At 35.1% G+C, this 22,437-nt stretch overlaps 1 protein-coding gene across 1 annotated transcript in view; it reads right to left on the reverse strand.

Annotated features, from left to right (window-relative positions):
* LOC114341463 (mitochondrial proton/calcium exchanger protein) overlaps positions 1 to 22,437 on the reverse strand; it is a 35,023-nt gene that overhangs the window by 5,608 nt on the left and 6,978 nt on the right. The window contains exons 4-5 of the mRNA XM_028292268.2: positions 9,639 to 9,868; positions 311 to 664 (exon numbers count right to left, since the gene is read on the reverse strand). Of these exons, the coding sequence (XP_028148069.2) occupies positions 311 to 664; positions 9,639 to 9,868 (584 nt within the window). The remainder of the gene's footprint in view (positions 1 to 310; positions 665 to 9,638; positions 9,869 to 22,437) is intronic.

Consider the following 22,437-nt stretch of genomic DNA (forward strand, 5'->3'; position numbering starts at 1 on the left):
GCGTCTTCAAAAAGCAAAAGAAGAAAACTTAAATACTATAATTGGATACAGGAACTTCCAATCAGTAAAATTACACAGTTTACTATATGCAAATGAAATTGTATTGGTAGCGAACAACAAAAATAAAATGCAAAAATACATTTAAAGATATTTTGGAAGAAAGTTAATGTCTGTATACCAGTTATTTTTTTAAATCCTGTCTGACTTTGTAGTACGATTTTTTTAATTAGATCATTAATTAAATATCAAAAGAAGTAAAATTAGTCAAAGAATGTCCAAAAAAGGAAAAATATTTAAAATAAAAAAATACCTTGTTTGTAATCTTCCATCTCTGATTTGAGTTCTTGTATTTCCTCCTTTTCTACAATAAACTTCTTTTCCTTGGAAACAGTGTCAATGGCAGTTTCAATAATAGCAAAATCTTTGGACTGAAGACGTTGCTCCTTTTCATCTACTTTTTCGGGTTTCTTAGTTATCCTCAAAGCTGTATCATCTAGACACGGTGTTGCTTCAGTCGATATTACTGGTGCCTTATCCACAAGAAGTTCTTTGTCTTTCTCCAATTTCTGCTTTTTCTTTTCTTCTCTGACTTCTTCTCTTTCCTCTTTAATTTTCTTTTCTTCTTCCTTGATTATTTCTACCCTGACTCTATTGTCAATTTTGCCTGAAATGTAAAAATATGATATTAAAAATACTAACGATTTATTAGTTCCTAGAGTTTAACTGATAATCAATAACAGATAAAAGAGTTGCAACAGCAGAAGACATATATTTTTGGCTGTATAAAGAAATTAATGTTCGTAAACCTACATTCCTGACATCTCCATCTATACCAGATCCTCATCTCAACCTTGGTTTAGCTCTTTATGTAGTTCTTTTGGATTTCGCTAATAGAAAATATCGTACAAGGTCAGGGCCTATTTTACCACTAGGCCCATGAGGCCCCTGCCTCGGACCCGCATTTTAATGGGACCCGAAAAGATCACCAAAAGAATATTTTTATTGAAAAAAAACAAATTAAATTTTCAAAAATTTTTAATTTTACGAACAGGAAATGATAACAAATTTGGTTAGAGTTTTATTCATAAACCATAAACCATTCTTATCATAAAACTGCAATAAGAGTAGGAAGATTGCCTTGTCGGCATTTTAAAAATAAGCAAAATTTAAACACCCCTCCGAAGGATTAACAAGAGGTACGATTTACAAGAAGTATAGTCACGTATTTGTCATAATATTTATTCAAAATGCACTTTTAAATTTAATATATAGTTTGATGTTTGATGCCGTTTTTTGCAAAGATAAAGTATTGATTGCTTGTATTAGTTTTCAGTCCTGTTCTTTTTAAGTTAGCTCAACTAATCTATTCATCAATCAGTACCTAGTCGTTTTATTAAATTTCTTTGAACACTTATTTTTCTTAACTAAGTAATCGTTTCGTTATTATCATGAGTTACAAACATTTACGTGGCAGTGAAAAACGAAAAAAAAACAAAAATCAAGAAAACAGGAACTGCTGGCACAAAAAGATGCAATATTATCATATTTTACAACCCACAACAGTGTGCAAAAAGGAAGTTCATCCTCCCATCCTGTTCTTCTTCTACAGCACTACAGCCCAAATTGAGCCTTGGTCGCCTTTATTTTTCGCCTCCAGCCTTGTGTATCTGTCGCTGCTCCCCTTCATACACGGACTCCTAAAAATGCTTGTGCATCGCTGCTTACTGTGTCTTCCCAGCGCTTTCTTTGCTTTCCAACCGGTCTCTTTCCCTGCATCCAAGCGTTCAGTGCTCTTTTTGGTAGCCTAACCTCTCCCATTCTTATCACATGTCCGGCCCATTGCAATCTTTGTATTCTGATGAAGTTTGACAGGTGTGTTTCCTTATAAAGTTGATAAAGCTGGTTGTTGTATCAAATTCACAGGTTCTAGTTTTCTCCTCAGTACTTTACCTTCGAATGTGTCGAGTTTGTTTTTGGATGTTTCTTTCAAGACCCATGCTTCACTGCCATAGCATGCTATTGGTCGAATTAAGGTTTTATAGATTCTTATCCTTGTTTTTCGGTGGAAACTTTTAAACCGAAATATATGGGAGAGGGCAAAATAATCTCTGTTTGCCTGTGTTATTCTCCTCCGTATTTCTCTATCTTCTAATCCATCGGCATATATTTCTACTCCCAGGTATGTAAACTTTCCAACCGTTTCAATGTCATCTTCATGTATAATGTTTTGTGGGACTATATTTCTTCTCGTCTGTATCATTATTTTTGTTTTTTTTTTTCTGTGTTAATTTCCAAACCTAGCCTTTTCGTTTGCGTTTTTAACTCGCGTATGTTTCTAATGCTCCTGTTGATGTTCTACTCATAATATTAATATCATCGGCATAAGTGGCCAGTTGAACGGTTCTGTTGGTCAGTAGGTTTCCTCGTCCAGTCTGCATTTACCTAACCGCATACTCTAGTACCAGGTTAAACAATGTTGGGGGCCAGCCCATCTCCTTGCTTCAATCGCTGCGAGATTTTGAAAAAGTCTGTCAGGTGGTTTTGTGCTCCTACACATGCCTGAGTTTCATCCATTGTGTCTTTAATGATCCTAATTAGCGTGTGCGGTATTGCGAATTCAGCCAAAGTAGGTATAGCCTCTTCATTTCGACTAAGTCGTATGCCTGTTTGAACTCTACAAACACGTTGTGAACATCAATGTCGTGTTCCCATGATTTGTTAAAGACCTGCTAGACTGTAAATATTTGGTCCATTGTCGATCTTCCCCGTCTGAAACTCTCCAATAATATTTTCTGCTAGTGGTTGGAGCCGTTTATAATATACTTACGTGAGGACTTTATATGCTGTACATAGTATAGAGAAACTCCACGGTAGTTTTTGCACTTCAAACAATTTTTAATTATTGAAATATAAATTTTATTTATTGCAATATATATTAAATATTAAAAATGTTATTAATTAAAAATTGCAATTTTAAAAATTTTTAATTCTGGTGCAACTATAGTTCTATTAAATAATACATTTAAAAAAGTTATTATTATTATAACTATTTATATAAATTTTTGTTAGGAGCCCGAAAATTAAGTAGTGCCTCGGGCCTGATTTAAAGTAAAATAGTACAAGGTACTCTGGGATGCTCCGACCACCACAGGTGGCTTAATTTTCGTGCATAGAAATATCCATGTACATATTTCGGAAATCCAGAACTGTCCGAAGCCGAGATACGAATCTTCTTCCTAGTCGACCTTGCGATTGAAATATCATGCCACCTTGAATTTTCAATGATTTTTCTTAAACTATCTCCATCTTTCTCTATCCTCTGAAGGAAAGGTTTAGTGGAGCTCCGACGTCTTTTGTCACGTGGTCCGCATACCTTGTTGGTGATCTTCTCCGGGGTCACACTTCTTGAACGATCCCCTGAAATATCAGCTTCTCCAGAACATCTCTACAACACACCACACGACCAAAGTAAGCGGTGATGTTTTTCTGTCACAATGTTTGGAAGCCTACTAGTGATGTTGATTATAGTTACTTTCGAGTAATCGTTACAAATCGGTACTTTTGTATAAAGTAATCATTTACAGTATTCGTTACTTTGATTACTTTTGTTACTTTTGTATTTGAGTACCCGTAATCATATGGAGAATCGCATTTCTCAGTACATATTTTGTATTAGTAGGATATTTTGATTACTATGATTACTTTTGTATTTGAGTACCGGTAATCATATCAAGAATTGCGTTTCTCAGTATCTCGTATAAGATCCGATATAACAACGACCTTGACCGATCTACTTCTTCTTCTCTTCTTCTTCAGCCTGTGTTCGTCCACTGCTGGACATAGGCCTCTTCCATTTGCTTCCATCGATTTCTACTCTTGGCAATTCTCATCCACTGTTTGCCCGCGACTTGTTTGATATAATCTGCCCACCTCTTCTGCGGTCTGCCTACTCCTCACCTGTTCTCTCTTGGTCTCCAGTTTGTTAGTCTCTGTGTCCATTTTTCGGGATTATCTCGGGCAACATGTCCGACCCATTGCCACTTGAGCCTTGCTATACGTTCTACGACATCAGTAATCTTTGTTCTTTCACAAATGTCGATATTTCGAATTTTGTCTCTCAAACTAATCCCTAGCATGGCCCTCTCCATCGCTCTTTGAGTTGTACTGAGCTGCTCTAAGGTTTTCTTTGTAAAGGCCATGGTCTCCAGTCCATACGTAGTTACAGGCAAGATACATTTGTCATAAACTCTACGTTTTAGGCACATTGGTATATCTCTATTCTTCAAGATAAAGCTTAACTTGCTGAAAGCTACCCAAGACAGTTGTATGCGTCTTTTTATTTCGGCTATTTGGTTTTCTTTGCCGATTTTAATGGACTGATCTACTTAATGGATAGAAATTAAATGATATGTAATAATCTATTAGGTTAAAAAATATTAAAAACAAGGGGTGCCCGACATAATTTTGTCCAGACTAATTAATAATTAAAAATGAATTTTTTTATAAATTCTACTAATTTTTTGGCCCGGGCAGATATTATTTTAGATTTTTGGATCATAACAATAAAATACACATAGACCAAGGCATTTAGGAAAAAATAAATGATTTTTAGGGAAATAGTGAAACACGAAAATAAGTTTTCAATAGAAAAATGGATGAAAATGCATAATTGCAGTATAAAATGAATCCAAAAGTACATAAACATTCATCCATCATTAAATTGAAGAGCATAGGACACAATGAGTCTCCCTGTCTTATTCCGCTGCCTATATCTATAGGTTCTGTAAGTTGTCCATCTATTCTGACTTCCATTTTGTTGTTATGGTAAATTTTTTCAATAGGTTTTATGATATGTAAGGAAAATTCTCTAGTATACAGAAGATGGATTACATCTGTGAGTCTTAACTCTACTCTGTCAAATGCTTTCTTCAAGTCAATCGGACATATAAATGCTGGTCTATTATACTCTAGTGATTTCTAAGTAATTTGCTTTATGACGAATATTGCATCGTTACACGATATTCCAGTACGAAAACCCTGTTGTTCATCTGCTAAACTTATCCTCTGATTCATTAGGTCTTGTAAAAATTTAGTTGTAAGTTTTAAGGTAGTATTTAACAAGTTGATACCCCTGTAGTTTTCTGGCTGCTTTTATCTCCTTTTTGAATAATAGAATTAGTTCGCTTGTTCTCCATTCTTCCGGTATTTTATTGTGTTTTATGATTTTGTTAATTAATGTTGTTAACTGTTCTGTCATTGCTGCTCCACAATATCAGTAATCTCGAGTAATCTGTTTGCATCAATTAAGTGCCAAAAACAAACCCTCGAAACTCTAGATGACGTACCTTAGCAGTAACCCTGGACACCCAGGTGCTTCGGAGGTCGGTTCTAATTACATATTCGTGTTCAGTGACCCCCAAATACCACGAAATAAGAAAATCTGGCCCTTAATATACTGATTTTAACATGTTTATGAATTTATCGATGCGTTTTATACACTTTAAAATGTAATAATGCATTTCCACCCATTTGTCTATTGTAGACTTTTTTCCAGACGTCATCCTAATCCTAAATACAATGCAAAAAGTTGCAAGTCTCTAGGTACCTACTACATATATTTAAAAATAGATTTATTCCTGTGTTTTTAGTGTTAAATGCCCTGGTCTAATAAAAGCAATGCCATACCTACACGTAAAATTAAACTTGATGATCACAGTCTAGAAATATTATCATTTCTACATTTTTTCCGGTCAATCTAAGCTAGGTATTTTTTTCTAGGCCTGATAAGAATAGTGTGTATTTATTATTAAAATCTAATGTGTTGCATTTTTATTTTCAAAGGAACAAACATCTGTGAATTATCTACCTCGACAAATCGTATTTTATCGTATAGACATCTGTTTCTGGGTGCATGCTTTGTTAAATGATTTACCTCCCTCTGTTTCGGCTACTTCTCAGACCCCTGTAATCCTGTAAAACTCTTCATAGGTTTCGCCCTTCATAGATAAAATTTTAGTTAGCTGTACTGATACCGAACACTCGTGGAATACCGGTCCGATTCCAATATCAACCGATTGTAGATACAATACTCAAATAGGTACTCTGAGGCACATATGATAGACAAAAGCTACTTCAATATACCCAAATTCTCAACATATATAACTCAACACCCTCTAGGAAGAGCCCATGGAGGCACTGCTATAATTATAAAAAACAGCATTAGACACCATGAAATAATCAAGCATAGTGAAGTAAACTTACAAGCCACGTCTATCTCAATAACTGACTGGAATAGCCAGCTTATACTATCTGCTGTTTACTGTCCACCAAATAAAATTATTAAAGAAGAACACTTCACGACATGCTTTAACAAGCTTGTAAATCGCTTCATAGCTGCTGGTGACTATAATGCTAAACACCTTCATTGGGGATCAAGACTCATAACCTCTCGAGGTAGAGAATTATTAAAAAGTGTCCAAAACAATAATTTACTAACGGCATCCACGGGTCAACCGACGTACTGGCCAACCGACACACGAAAAGTGCCTGATCTCATCGGCTTCTGTATTGTCAAAGGTATCTCTCTAAACTACTTGAAAGTTCAACCTTTGTTCGATCTCTCATCTGATCACTCTCTCTTCATTATTACTCTAAGTACACAGGTGCACCACATCACAAAACCACTAGTTTTATCCAATAGCCGGACAAACTGGAATACATTCAGAGATATAATAAAAAATAGTATAAATTTAAACCTACCACTAAAATCTGAGCAAGATATAGAAGAAGCAGTCAAACATCTAACTGTAAAAATTCAACAAGCCGCATGGGAAGCTTCACCTGATATATCATATGCTAAGAGACCGGGCTCATACCCGCTCTATATAAAAACCATGATATACGAGAAAAGACAATTAAGAAAAAGATGGCAGACCACCCGTGCTCCAGATGATAAAACCAAATACAACAGAACAACCTGTCAATTAAAAAAGGTCCTACAGGAACACAAAGAACAAGAAATAAACTATTTTCTAGAGAATCTGTCTAGCTCTGAAGAAAAGAACTACTCGTTATGGAAATTGTCTAAAAAACTCAAAACACAATCACAAACTAAAGCACCGATAAGAAAAAATGATGGCACCTGGTCTCGAAGTGACGAAGAGAGGGCTAACACCTTCGCTGAACATCTTCAGTCAGTTTTCCAATCGCACCAGAGAGAGGTTCCAGAGAACGAAGAGAAATTTATTACAGATATAGCAGATGAACCCTACCAAATGTGTCTTCCTACCAGAAAAGTTAAAATTACCGAAATTGAAGAAGTAATCAAAAACCTAAATACAAAAAAAGCATCTGGATATGACCTGATAACAGGACTAATTCTCAAAGAACTACCTGAAGAAGCAATAAAGCTACTAATGTACATATACAATGCTGTCCTAAGCTTGTGCTACTTCCCCTCCCAATGGAAGGTAGCACAAATCATTCTAATTCATAAACCCAACAAAGACACAACCCAACCTTCATCCTATCGTCCTATTAGCCTTCTGCCTTTACCCTCCAAAGTGTTTGAGAGGCTTCTCCTGAAAAGAATAGACACTGTCATTACAGAAAAAAACCTAATACCTCATTACCAATTCGGATTTCGACAACAACATGGCACAATCGAACAGGTCCATAGGGTAGTCAGAACCGCAAGACATGCACTCGAGAACAAGAAATATTGTACAGCAGCCTTCCTGGATGTCTCCCAAGCCTTCGACAAGGTATGGCATAAAGGTCTAATATCAAAACTTAAAAGACAATTGCCTCATCCAATCTGCATGCTCCTACAATCATACCTCACCAGCAGATCGTATCAGATAAAACTAGGGGAGGCCCTCACTACTCTACATCCCATCCACTCTGGCGTACCCCAAGGAAGTGTCCTTGGACCCACACTGTACCTCCTGTTCACAGCAGATATACCAACTTCAGATCGTACAACAATTGCAACATATGCTGATGATACTGTCCTAATGGCTTGCCACGAAAATCCGACCCTAGCTTCACAGATACTACAAAATCACTTAAATAGACTTAAATATGGTTTAAACTGTGGAGAGTCAAAGTTAATAGCTCCAAGTCAACACACATTACGTTTACACTAAGGAAGGGGATCAATCCAGCTGTAACCTTTAACAACACACCACTGCCAATAAGAAGTGACGTCAAATACTTGGGGATTTACCTAGACAGCCGCCTAACATGGCAAAAGCATATTTGGAACAAACGACTGCAACTGGGACTCGTTCATAGAAATATGTACTGGTTCATGAATCAAAAATCACGCCTAAGTCTAGACAATAAACTTCTGATCTACAAAAGTGTACTGAAACCCATCTGGACGTATGGCATCCAAATCTGGGGAACTGCCAGTGAAACAAATTTACTCAAGATACAGCGCTTTCAATCAAAAGTTCTAAGGCAACTGTGCCAAGCTCCTTGGTACATTTCCAACGATAATATACATAGGGATCTCCAAGTCCAAACCGTCAGAGAAGAAATTGTTTCTCTGTGCGCCAAGTACCACAATAGACTACAGGTTCACCCAAACATATTGGTCACCAATCTCCTGACACCCCTACAGAACAGAAGACTAAAAAGAACAGACACTCTTGACCTCAACACTAACTAATCATTCCCACTTATTAATTACTATTGTATTACTATTAACATTAATTCAATTAATTTATTAATAACTGTACTAATTCAATCATTATTGTACTCTTTTAGGTATTCACCACTGGGTGAATACTGACTGTGTCACATTCTTAAAACTTATATGTATTGTTTATTATTTTTTTATAAAATAGATTGCAATAAAATGGATGTCAAAAAAAAAATAGGTACTCGCTCTGATACCATTGGTACGAAGTAATCAGAGTAATCAAAGTAATCAAAGTAACGATTTGCCTCTCTGTAGAGTAATCGTTACTTTCGGTATTCGTAAGTAACGAGTACTTTGTAACGAATAGTTACTTTTTAAACATCACTAAAGCCTACTTGTAACGTGTACTAAGAATAGACTCGTTGGTTCTTCTTGCAGTCCAGGATGTGGATTCTTCTAAGGGTTCTTCTAACACTCTTCACCAGCAGAACATTTCGAACGCATCTATAGTGCATTTATCAACTTCTCTCAAAGAGATCTTTTTCTTCTTCAACCTGTTTGTATCCACTTCTGGACAAAGGCCTCCCCATGAGTTCTCCATTCTCCTCTATTTTGTGCTATTTGGTGCCAGTTTCTCCCCATTTTTGCTTTGTTGTTGTCTAGCCATCGTTTTTGTGGTCTTCCTCTACTACGACTGTGCTTGCGTGGTCTCCAATGTACAATGTTTCTCGTCCACCTTTTGATGTTTTGTGGTGCCACGTGTCCTACCCAGTTCCATTTTATTTGCTCAATTCTTCCAATTACATCTTCCACCTTCGTCCTGCTTCGCACATCCTCATTTTGTATATGTTCCCTCAGGATATTCCTAACATAGCTTGTTCGATCGCCCTCTGTGTCGTTCTCAATCTATGTCTGTCTGTGTCGTTCTCAATCTTCAACGAGATACGAATGCATAACTATAAAACATTTAGGTACTCATACTTCGACTTACCTTCTTTTTCTCCAATGGCAGCTTGAGTCTGTTTGACAATAGAGTCTGGTAATGCGGAGATAGTGGCTTTAAGTTTGTCACTGGTAGGTATGGTTTCTGGCAGCATTAATGCTCTCGACAAGAGTAGAAGCGATGGAGGGACTTTCTTATTTAGACTTAAATCCAACCATTGTTCCAACTGTGCTCTTAACCTCTCTTCACTTAAACCGTAGGCCCTCATGCCTCTTGCTCTGTAATATAAAATTTTATTAAAATCATATTAGCAGAGCAAAATTAAAATATTAAAAATTTGAATGGTGTTCATATCAGTGTTAGCAACCATACTATAACCGTTGACTGATAAATATACTGGAACACACGAAAATGAACGAGCGTTTATGTACGACACCAGTGGTTTTAGAAATAGATGGTGTTAGCAGGTTTCTAGGTACGAGATTGAATTTACCTGAGACAACGATGAGACGTATTCAGGTAGTCAAGTATATTCAAATGGGAAATAAGCCACAATTTTACCTAAAAATGATTTTATTAACGTTTCGACGCCCAAGTCGGGTGTCGTTGTCAAAATATAAAATAATACTAAATAAACAAAAATGTTGTTGCTTAGTAAAAAATTCTTCTAATAATTTATTTAATCTGACTCATTTATATCGGCAATTCAGACACGTATTATACATTTCAAAGTAGACAACTTTAAAATTATATTGTCAATATTGATGAGTTGCGTTCCTGGGACGACTTTACTAAAAGATAGTTCATTCGATTACATGAAATCAATCCCAACTCAAGAATATCCGCCACAAAAAATCATAGCATGTGATCTGTCTTTAAAAAGACAACCAAATGCAACGGTGGCACTGAAATTCTCGCGTTAGAGATTCCATAGTAAATTACGAGGGAAAACCAGGAAAAACCTCGTGATACTATCCCGACATCGTAAGTATTTGGGTTTACATTTAGTTTACTCTCAAAACTAATACCAAATTCTGACTTGATATTTTAAATTTTAAATAATACTAAAATAATAAATATGTACTAACTCATGTACTGGTAGAATGCAGTAGGATGTGGTTACCCATATTAAAGGAGGAAATCAATAGAAAGAAAATACCACAATTAGTAAATCAGTAACATATCGAGTTAGTACATATTTATTATTTTAGTATTATTTAAAATTTAAAATATCAAGTCAGAATTTGGTATTAGTTTTGAGAGTAAACTAAATGTAAACCCAAATACTTACGATGTCGGGATAGTATCACGAGGTTTTTCCTGGTTTTCCCTCGTGATTTACTATGGAATCTCTAACGCGAGAATTTCAGTGCCACCGTTGCATTTGGTTGTCTTTTTAAAGACAGATCACATGCTATGATTTTTTGTGGCGGATATTCTTGAGTTGGGATTGATTTCATGTAATCGAATGAACTATCTTTTAGTAAAGTCGTCCCAGGAACGCAACTCATCAATATTGACAATATAATTTTAAAGTTGTCTACTTTGAAATGTATAATACGTGTCTGAATTGCCGATATAAATGAGTCAGATTAAATAAATTATTAGAAGAATTTTTTACTAAGCAACAACATTTTTGTTTATTTAGTATTATTTTATATTTTGACAACGACACCCGACTTGGGCGTCGAAACGTTAATAAAATCATTTTTAGGTAAAATTGTGGCTTATTTCCCATTTGAATATACTTGATTATAAAAATGCCACAAGAAAATAGCTTCAGAACAGTATTCAGGTAGCTATGGTTACCGGAATTTGGGGTCGGTCGGGTTGACTGGATTATAATAAAAATTATTTATTTCTTTTGATGCATTTAAATTTGAGTTATCATTCAACGATAACAGTGGCAATCTTTAAAATAATTATTGGAGTGTAAGTACCTATGTATGACTTTCGAAACTCGTTTTTAAATTAGCAAGAATTGTAGTTGTAATTTGTCTTTTAATTTGAATTCTTGAAACAAATCATTGAATATTCTAAAATTTATTTAATAATTTTATATGTATGTATATAATAATATAATTTATTTAATAAAAAAATTATTTAACGAGAAAAATACGCACTGGGTGATTTTAGATATTGTACATTTCTTATTTGTCTCATAATCTCGATAAAAAATTAGGTAGTTATTTTCGTTAATTACAGTCTCTTCTGATGATTGTATATTTTGTTTGGAGATATTGCAACCGTATTTACTTAAATGAAATTGACTAAGTAACCCGCTCGGCCACTTTAAACTCTTCGAGAGAAAAATGGTAAGGACTTATATTGTTGCAATCGCGATTTCCTACAATCACAAGATTTTTCGTGCGGTCGGTATGTTCCGAGTTAGGGGGAAAATAGTGACTAAGTATAAATATTGAATTATTTATTATTAACTTTACTTCTTAAAGGTGCCGTGTATTTCTGCATAGGCGTCCACCGTGCATTGTATTGTCATGTGAGATATTAGATAGTCAGAATTACATTATTCTATTAAGAGTAATTTCATTAATATCATTTGGCGAATATTACGCAGTCATGACATCTTTTCCTAAACCTCTCTTACCCTCTATGTTTCCTTCGGGTACCAGTTGCCGACAGGTATATCGTTCTCCTCGCAATATGTCCCCTAAGTATGTCCATGATATTTTAAGCATTCGGTGCAGGCACCTCATTTCAAAGACTTCAAGTCTGTTAATGGAGCTGGCCTTTATTATCCATGCTTTCATTCCATACAAGAGAACAAGCCAAACGTAACACTTTAGCGTATTTTATCTCAGGTTGAAACCCAACTTTCAGTGAACAGTCATAAGAGTTTGGAAGTCGACATCACATTGTTTATGAGAGATATTTTTCATTAAGTTGAGGCCGTTTGAGCTGACAGTCGGAGTGAGTGTATATTGTCTTACCAAGATAGACGACTATCCAGTTTTATTCCCAAGAAGTTAATCAATTCTGAATAATTTATTGAAAATTCTTTAGGAACTACTTATTAACTTTTGCTCTCAGAACAAATTTCGAATAAACAATACGTTCTTCAGACACAAAGATCGACAAAAATATACATTCAAAAATACAGGAGGACACAGATCCGATATTGATTATATATTGACAAACAGAAACATCAATCATTCTCAAGTACTAGACATAAGATGTTTAAGTGCAGCTAATATCGGAAGTGATCACAACCTAGTACTTGGAAAAATCAGAATATATCTACAAAGAAACAGGAAAGAAGACCCTATTGAATGTGAGACAAGAATAAAGGTAGAACAGCTACGAGACTTGTCAACACGAGATCTATACCAGAGAAGACTGCAAAAAGTACTGAACGAAAACTACATAACACCAGATGAAGACATAGAAGAAAGTCGGAGGAAGATTAGAGATAATATCAAAATTGCAGCAACGGATGCACTTGGAGAACGTAAGATAAGTACACATATACGAAAGAAAAGAAGAACACCATGGATCTGTGAAGAAATAAAAATAAAATGCCAAGAAAAAAAGATAATCTAGCTAGAATACAAATACAAAAGAACGAGACAAACATATGAAGAATATAGAAGAGTTCGAAATGAGTTTAACTCAATAGTAAGAAGGAAGAAAACAGAACATTGGTGAGCATTGTCAAAAGAGACGGAGCACGACTTATACGGGATGCAAAAGGAAATGTGGAAAATGATAAGAGGTCAAACAGCAGAGATGAAGGAATTGATAGAACTAATATTGATACAAATACATGGACAACTTACCTAAAAAACCTGTAACAAACAGCTAATCGTGAAGAACTGGAATACCAGGATTAGAATCGGATGAGCAAACAGAAATTAAAGAGGAAGATATAACGAACGTCTTAAAACAGATGAAAAATCGAAAAGCACCAGGGAAAGATGGAATAGCTAATGAACTTTTAAAATACGGAGGAGAGAGACTTCACCAAGAACTGAATATCCTGATAAGTAAAATAATAAATACAGGAAGAATTCCAGAAGAATGGAGTACCACTCAGATGATAGCGTTATTTAAGAAAGGTGATAGGGCAGACCCCAGTAATTATAGAGGGATAAATTTACGGAGCACTATACTGAAACTCATAACAAAAATACTGATGAAGAAAATAATGGCGTGCATAAATATATCGGTTGAACAACAAGGATTTAGAAGTGTAAGATCATAACGATGTAGTTTTTGTGATAAGACAAATAGCGGAGAAATCATTAGAATATAACAAGCGAGGGTTTTTCTGTTTTATATACCTAGAGAAAGCGTTTGATAGAATACAATTAAAAGATGTGATACACCTACTATATGACAAAAATTTACCACTGGATATTATAAAACTGATAGAAAACATTTCTGTACGAAATAAAATAGAAATGAAAGTCAATGGAATAATAACAGAACCCATAGAAGCAAACACAGGAATCACGCAAGGAGATTCACTAAGCCCTCTACTGTTTAACATAACGCTGGATGCAATAATAAAATAAGTGAAGAAAAAAAGAGGGTACAAAATGGGCGATAAAGAGAAAAAAATACTCTGTTATTCTGATGACACCGTGTTAGTAGCAGAGTGCGAAGACGACCTACAAAGATTACTGCACGAATTAAACATTAACACAAAAGAAATGAATATGAAAATATCAGCCCAAAAAACAAAAAGCTTAGTAATATACGGTAATATCCAAAGAACCAATAAGATGCAAATTGGACTTAGGCAATAAAAGTAAATACCTGGGAATTAATCTATCAGCCGACAATAATATCGACGAAGAGGTAAAAGACTAATAATTAAAGCCAGTAGAACGGCCGGATGCCTAAACGACACAATTTGGAAAAACAAACACCTAAGAGTGGAAACAAACGACTGAATATATAAGTCATTTGACTGAAGTTATTAGACCAGTTACGACTTATACTGCCGAAACAAGACCAGATACAAGCAAAATACAAAGACGTCTGGAGACCAACGAAATGAAGATCTTAAGAAGGATTGCTGGAAAAGGACTACGGGACAGGGTAAGAAGTGAGGAAATCAGATGCATATGTGGGGTAGACAATATAAATGCCTGTGTAGAGAATAGAAGAGTGGAATCAACACATAAGCAGGATGTCTGAATCAAGCATAGTAAGAATAGCCAGGGACAAGTCACCGTTAGGCAGAAGAAGTATAGGACGCCCAAGGAAAAGATGGAATGACAATTTAGGGACAGAATGAAAGGCACCGTTGAAGAAAAACAGGCAGTACTGCCTATACAAAAAAAAGTAGAAAAAAAATTCTTTAGGTAGATTGTTGGTAGTATAATGTGCTTCTTTGGAGTTTTACTGAAGATTATTGTTTTCGTTTTAGTGGGAGAAAATTCTAGGCCAGTAGTGTTCGGCCAATTCTCTAATTTCTAAATGACTAGTGGGTTAAGTGATTTAGCGATATCATTGATGGCAATAAGAAAAAGTGCAACGAGTAGACCATTGAGGAATGTCGTTTAATTGGATTTTTGAGTCTAAAAGAACGTTATCTATTCGAATAAGTTTCGTCTATATAGGAAATTACTAATACATTTTATATTTCCTGGAATTGACCAACTTCATAGAATTCTTATATCTAATCCCCAAATGGCACGCGTTATATAATAAAAGATAGCCATAAGCCAAACATACTTGATCACATCCAAATGACCCATGAATAACAGATTCAATATCCACTAGGTTGTCTAATGTAGATGTGGACTTTCTAAATCCACTTTGTATAAGGCTAGGTAGCTATAATATCAATAAGCCTAATACTATCTAGTATCTATCAAGTGAGTTTTTTCACTAAGTTAATACTTTTCGAGTTATTTGCGAGTGAATATGTTCGTTTTTTAACAAAAAAAAACACGTTTTAGGCTGTTTTACGCAAATAGCACAGCAAAAAATTATTCAATAAAAATATAGTTTATTAAAAAATAAAAAAAAATAAAGCACTCATGGGAGTGCCGACAGAAGTGAAAACTTTTCCCTGAAGTTTTCCCCGAAAAGTTCTTAATTTTTTTGTTATTTCACGTAGAAATATTCAATTTTGAATTTGACAAATAATAAGAACCTACTTTTCGTTAGCTACAACTCTGCTTTTACTGGGTCTACGACTTCATATGTCATATATAAAACATTTTTTTTTTACTTTTTGATAAGCTGTATTTTTGCTATGAATATTTTTTTGGTGAAATACTTCATTTTTGAGTTATTTGCGAAAATCCGTCTAAAAACGTACTTTTTTTGAGAAATGAATATATTCACTCGCAAATAACTCGAAAAGTATTTACTTCTGAGGTCAAGACTAGTGAAAAAAACTCTATAGTCAATTTATATTTTCAACATTTTTGCAGAAACAAAAACAAAAAAAAATTAATACAGATTAATATGATAGTGACTGCTGCGTTAAAATTTTGAATACGGGCCACGTAAAATAACCACGTGTTCTTGGCTAGTTCCTTGAGTAGGGAGAATTTTACACTTCCCTCTAAGGCTAGTTACAACAAATTTAAGCTAGGCGCGCCACTATACGGGCAGGTTTTAAAGACAACAAAATAATGCATAGGCTTTCGCATCTTTCCGTATTTATCAATCAACGCTATAACTATAGTAGACATACTATAATTACACTACTTTTTACTATTTATTATAAATATACTAAACATTATTACTTTTTTACTTCAATATGATGCAAGATATAATAAAAGTTGTGACTTCTATCAAGCTTTGCCTTCGTAAGTCCTAGGTTTTCACCCAGAGTGACCGAAAGTATAACCGGAAGTCGATGTTTGAACTGTTAGTGTAACTTTGAGTCGATTCGTATACGATTTCACTAATTTTGAGTCATTTTTACTAAACTTTTGACCATAATCGTTTATTTCAAGCTTGACTTTTCAATACGCTTCGTTTATTGTGTCACATGTACTATTTCTGCGACTATAATATGGCACTTGCAGTTAAAACTTTTTAACTGGAAATAATATAAAAACCAAACATATACATTTGTTCTCATCTTGCTAAGGCACGTCGAATAATATATCACTTATACTATTTCGGTAACTTTAAAATGGTACTTCCGGTTGCATTTCTAAAACCGGAAGTCCTAGGTCAAATTTCTCAACAATAGGTAACAAATGGTTGCCGTAAAGATAAACGGGCCCCTAAACATAAGAAAATCTGTAGCAAACACTTCCTCGGTCTGATTATGAAGATGAATTGCAAGCCCGTTTACTGAATTATCATTCAAAACATTTTAAAAAAAGATGGTATACTGAATTCGCTCTATCGAGATTCACTTTGACACTGACGTTAGTAATTTCTTTTTTGGAAAGTTCAGTTGTCAGAAGTGACTGGAAATTACTACACAACCAACGCACCTGCTCAGAGCCAATATTATTAATAGTAAACAGACATAAAAATAACATAAACCTTACGCCAATCAATAATTATTTATTTACACCATTATAATGTATTGATAACAAATGAGAAAATTATTTATTGTACAAAATAAAAATATTTTGTAGAAATAAACTCCACAGCCATAGAGGTATATATTGACATAGAGAGAGTGTCATTCAAAGCGAAGTGACGACACCATCTTTTTTCTTTGGATTAGTGCTGTTTCACTCTTACGCATATTAAGCTGCAACAGTTGTCCTCCTCTTCCGTGCCTACACTCACACCTTAATGTCATCTTAGTTTCTCGGTACAATGTGCTAGAAAGAGATAGCGCAAACCAGTCGAAGAGATCTTGTCGTCAGGACGCGCGGAGTGAAGGCTCACTCTATGTTAATATATACCTCAATGTCCACAGCATTTTATGAGATTAGTAGACACTCCCACTATTTCTAATAATTCTTCTTTTTTTAATGAAAGATTAAGTTGATTTTAGCAGTTAATAGTGTGAGGTAGGAATTTTTGTGTTGTGTGTTTCCTATTCCGAATGTGTCAAAGTGAATCTCGGTAGAGCGAATTCAGTATCAATACCTACACCTAAATAAAATACCTACCTATGTATATGTACCAACTAGTTTTGTTCTGAAGCTATTTCCTTGTGGCATTTTTATAATTAACTAAATAGTTAATTACCAAGTAGTTATTGCAAGTTAACTGTTTATTTACTTTATTATACATAAATAAATTACATATTTTTTTTATCTTAATCTAATAATAAATTGTTGAAAGACTGATAAATTTGTACATCCTTGATTTTCACTTCCTTGAATAATAATAAATTATTTATATTATCAGTCTTTTTGGTTGTTGCATACCACTATAAATAATAAAAATGCTGCACATTCTAGGAAAAACATTAAGTACCGTGAAGACAAGTATCCATATTTCTCAAATGTAGTCTCGAGGTAACAAAGTACGAAATTTGAAGAGGTACCACAAAGTTTTTTATTTATTAAAAAGTCATATAAGGACGCGTTTCGGCTCTGCACGAGCCATTATCAGCTTAAGTACAGGAACATAGAAAACAAAGGACTGACCAGAAACAGGAAGGAGAAAGAATCAACTAATAGTTAACATTGTATATAAAAAGATATACACACTTTATCATTATTGGATGAGCTATTTATAGCATTTTGTTCTTAATAAATTATAAAATATTGTAGAACTTCTGCATGTAGAGAAACCATCATGTGAACAGATCTGTTCACAGGATGGTGGATCTGATCACATGATGGTTCCTCTACATGCAGAAGTTCTACAATATTTTATAGTTTATTAAGAACAAAATGCTATAAATACGTGGGCAGTCCGATAAGTACTTAGCTTACAAAAGAAAAAGGAAAATTTTGGAAAAGTGGCAATTTATTTCTCTACATAGTCTCCTTTAAGCTCGATACACTTGACCCAGCGATGCTACAACTTCTTTAACCCGTCTGAAAAATACCTTTTCTCGAGGTCTGCAAAATAGGCTTCCGTGGCGGCAATGACCTCCTCATTCGACTTCAATTTCTGCCCAGCGGGTGTCTTTTTAAAGTTTGGAAACAAATATTAGTCGCACGGAGTCAAATCTGGAGAATACGGTGGACGGGGCAACAGTTCGTAGCCCAATTCGACCAATTTGGCCATGGCGACGGCGGAGGTGTGAGCCGGTGCGTTGTCATGGTGGAAGAGCACTTTTTTCTTTGCCAAATGGGGTCGTTTTTCTTCAATTCAGCGTCGAATCGGCCCAATAATTCGGCATATAAGGGCCCTGTAATCGTTTTGTCTTTCTCCAAGTAATCGATGTAGACCACTCCTTGTGAATCCCAGAAAATGCTGGCCATCACCTTTCCGGCCGATTGGACAGTCTTCGCCTTCTTCGGAACACGTTCGCCTGGTGCTGTCCATTCTTTCGACTGTTCCTTGGTTTCTGGTGTATACCAGTGAATCCATGTTTCGTCGACGGTTATGAAACGATGTAAAAACTCCTTTGGATCGCACTTAAATAGCGTCAAACACTGCTCTGAAGTGGTCTCACGGTTGCGCTTATTGTCTGAAGTGAGCAAAACGCGGCACCCATCGCGCCGACAGCTTTCTCATGCCCAAAATTTCATGCAGGATATGACCTACGTGGTCTTTTGAGATGCCTACTATGTCAGCTATCTCACGCACCTTCAGTCGGCGGTCTGCCAATACAAGATCGTGGATTTTTGTCACGGTATTCTCCGTGGTAGCCATTTTCGGGGCACCTACGCGTGGCTCATCAAAAACCGACGTTCGTCCACGTTGAAACTCATTAAACCAATTTTTGACAGTTGCCATCGAAGGAGAAGAGTCACCTTACACAGCATCCAAGCGCTCTTTGATTTCGCAGCGTGATTTCCCTTCCAAAAACAAGAATCTAATCACCGACCGATATTGCCCTTTTCCATTTTATTAAAATCCGCGGACACGCTGACTTTCACACGCAATCACAACAATACTATATTTTCGATTTGGCTGAAATTTTGACATTAGCCATCTACGAGAACGCATTAAATGACAGCACACTTCATTTCCGATAGTGGCGCCATCAGGCGGAGAGGCTAAGTACTTATCGGACTGCTCTAGTAGCTCATCCAATAATGATGAAGTGTGTACATCTTTTTACATACAATGTTAACTAGTTGATTCTTTCTCCTTCCTGTTTCTGGTCAGTCCGTTGTTTTCTATGTTCCTGTACTTAAGCTGATGATGGCTCGTGCAGAGCCGAAACACGTCCTTATATGACTTTTTAATAAATAAAAAACTTTGTGGTACCTCTTCGAGTTTTCATACTTTGTTATAATAAATTAAATTAAATTAATATTTATTGACGGAAAACACCATTTTACAATTAAAATTAAAAGTCAAAATTAAACATTGAACACAAGTTAACTTACATTACTTACAATTAAACTAACGACATCAAAAAATTAAAATCAAATTAAAATAATTCACGTGAAATAGTCCTTTTAAAAGCATTTAGTGTGACTCCCATAAAGTCTATATTTGGAAACTCATTTACACTAGAAACAATTCTATTTAAAGGCGTATTTTCTGCATGACGTGTATTGCACGATCTAGCGGATAGCAAGGGACATCTTCTCAAATTCCTAGCTGGAACATAAAAATTTATTCGACCCAGAATGCTAGGTGCAACAATAATACCATTTAACACCTTAAATACGAAATTAAGGTCAAAGTATCGCCTGCGATCCTCTAGACGGTGCAAATGAAACATCTGCATAACCTGACTGGAATTCAATTGCATTCCTCTAGTACCTAATCTATACCGTAGATATCTAACGAATTTATTTTGAATCGATTCAATTCGATATTTGTGATTCTCATAACTTGGACTCCAAATCACTGAACAATACTCTAGTAATGAACGAACATAACTCAAAAACAATCTCACAATTACAAACAAATTATTAAAATCATATGACATTCTGATGACTAACCCTAATGTCCGATTAGCACGCGCAATAATGGCATCATAATGGTCCAAGAAACTTAGCTTTCTATCCAGTAACACACCTAAATCCTTAATTACCTGAACCCTAGATAAATCCACATCTCCTATCTTGTATTTAAAATCACTGGTGGTCTTATTACGTGAAAAAATAATATATGATCATTTCGAAGCATTCAATCTAAGATTATTTTCCTGGCACCAATGTACAAAAGAATCCAAGTCTCTCTGCAAACCCTCACAATCAGATTCTGACCTAATGCATTTAAATATCTTTAAGTCGTCTGCAAATATCAGATATTCAGATTTAAAGTTCCTACCAATATCATTTACCAACAACAGAAAAAGCTTAGGACCCAAATGGGAACCCTGCGGAACCCCTGACACGGCTTCAAATCCATTAGAAACACATCCTGCTGATCTTACTTGCAATGTTCTTCCTTGCAAATACGAAGTAAACCAAGCTAATAAAGAACCAGTGATACCAAAGTTTCTCAGCTTTGTAATTAAGACATTATGATCTAGTAGGTCAAAGGCCTTACTGAAATCGGTGTATATAGAGTGCACCTCGTAACCCTCATCCATTGCTGTACCTATACTATCGATATACAAAAAGAGGTTAGTGAGAGTAGAACGTCCACCTACAAATCCATGTTGGTTGTCCGTAATAATGTTCCTAAAACAATTATCCACACTTGGCAAAACCATTTTTTCAAATACTTTAGATAAGGCTGACTGAATACAAACTGGCCGATAATTTTTGACATCACTATGATCTCCTGCCTTGAAAATAGGACACACAAAGGAATGTTTCCATCTGTTCGGGAAAATTCCCGTCTGGAGAGATTTATTAAGAACATATGCTAATGGTTCACACAAGGACACTGCACTTTCTCTTAGGAACAAATTCGGTATCAAATCAGGGCCAGCCCCTTTATTGACATTTAATGACAACAACACATTCAGTAAATTGTCAAAAGTGACTTCGAGGTTACTAATTTCCACCTCCAGCTGATGTGAGAAAATTTCATTACTCTCCAGGTTATCCAGAGATTTACCATTAAAAGTGCTGTATACAGTACCAAAATGTTTCGCAAACTCTGTTATTTTTTGTTTGTCATTCTCACTTTCCTCACCTAGAAACATAGAGCCAGGGAGAGCACCATGTCCGTTGGTTTTATTTTTGATGAACTTCCAAAATTCACCAGCGTTCTCATTTATTCTCACTTCCATCTTTGAAACGTAAGCATTATAAGACTGCACAGTGAGTGATGAGCATTCATCTCTCAAATTTTTAAATTCAATATAGTGGTGATACTTATTTGTAGTTTTATATTTTTTATGCGCAATCTTTTTGGCAATGACTTTACTCTTAAGTTCAGATGAGAACCAAACAGGAAAATTCGATCTTTTTACAGATATCTTTGGTACAAAAAGTTCAATTGCGTTCCAAATAATGGAATAAAAAGCATCTAAAATGTCATTTACATTCTCTAAACATAAGTACCTACATATTAGTATTTTTGCTTTTAAACTTTTCCTATTGTTTTTTTTTTGGAATATTTGTGCGAATTGAAATGTTTTCTACATTTAAAACACACAATAAGTGTTAAATTTTGTTCAAATCAATTCTATTTTTTTGTCAGCAGACTATTGATTTTTAAGGGGGTAGGCGCAAAATCTTGGTCTAATGCTGTTTAAATGAATCGAATCCTGAGAAAACTAATAAATATTTTTGAAAAATTTAAACGCAGAATGAAAGATTACATTATTATCGATGGCCGAAAGTTACTAAATTACTTATTTTTGAATATTTCGTTCATATTGTTTTCAACCATTTTGAAAAATGTGACAACATTG

Source organism: Diabrotica virgifera, chromosome 5 (assembly GCF_917563875.1).
Source record: "Diabrotica virgifera virgifera chromosome 5, PGI_DIABVI_V3a".
NCBI lineage: Eukaryota > Metazoa > Arthropoda > Insecta > Coleoptera > Chrysomelidae > Diabrotica > Diabrotica virgifera.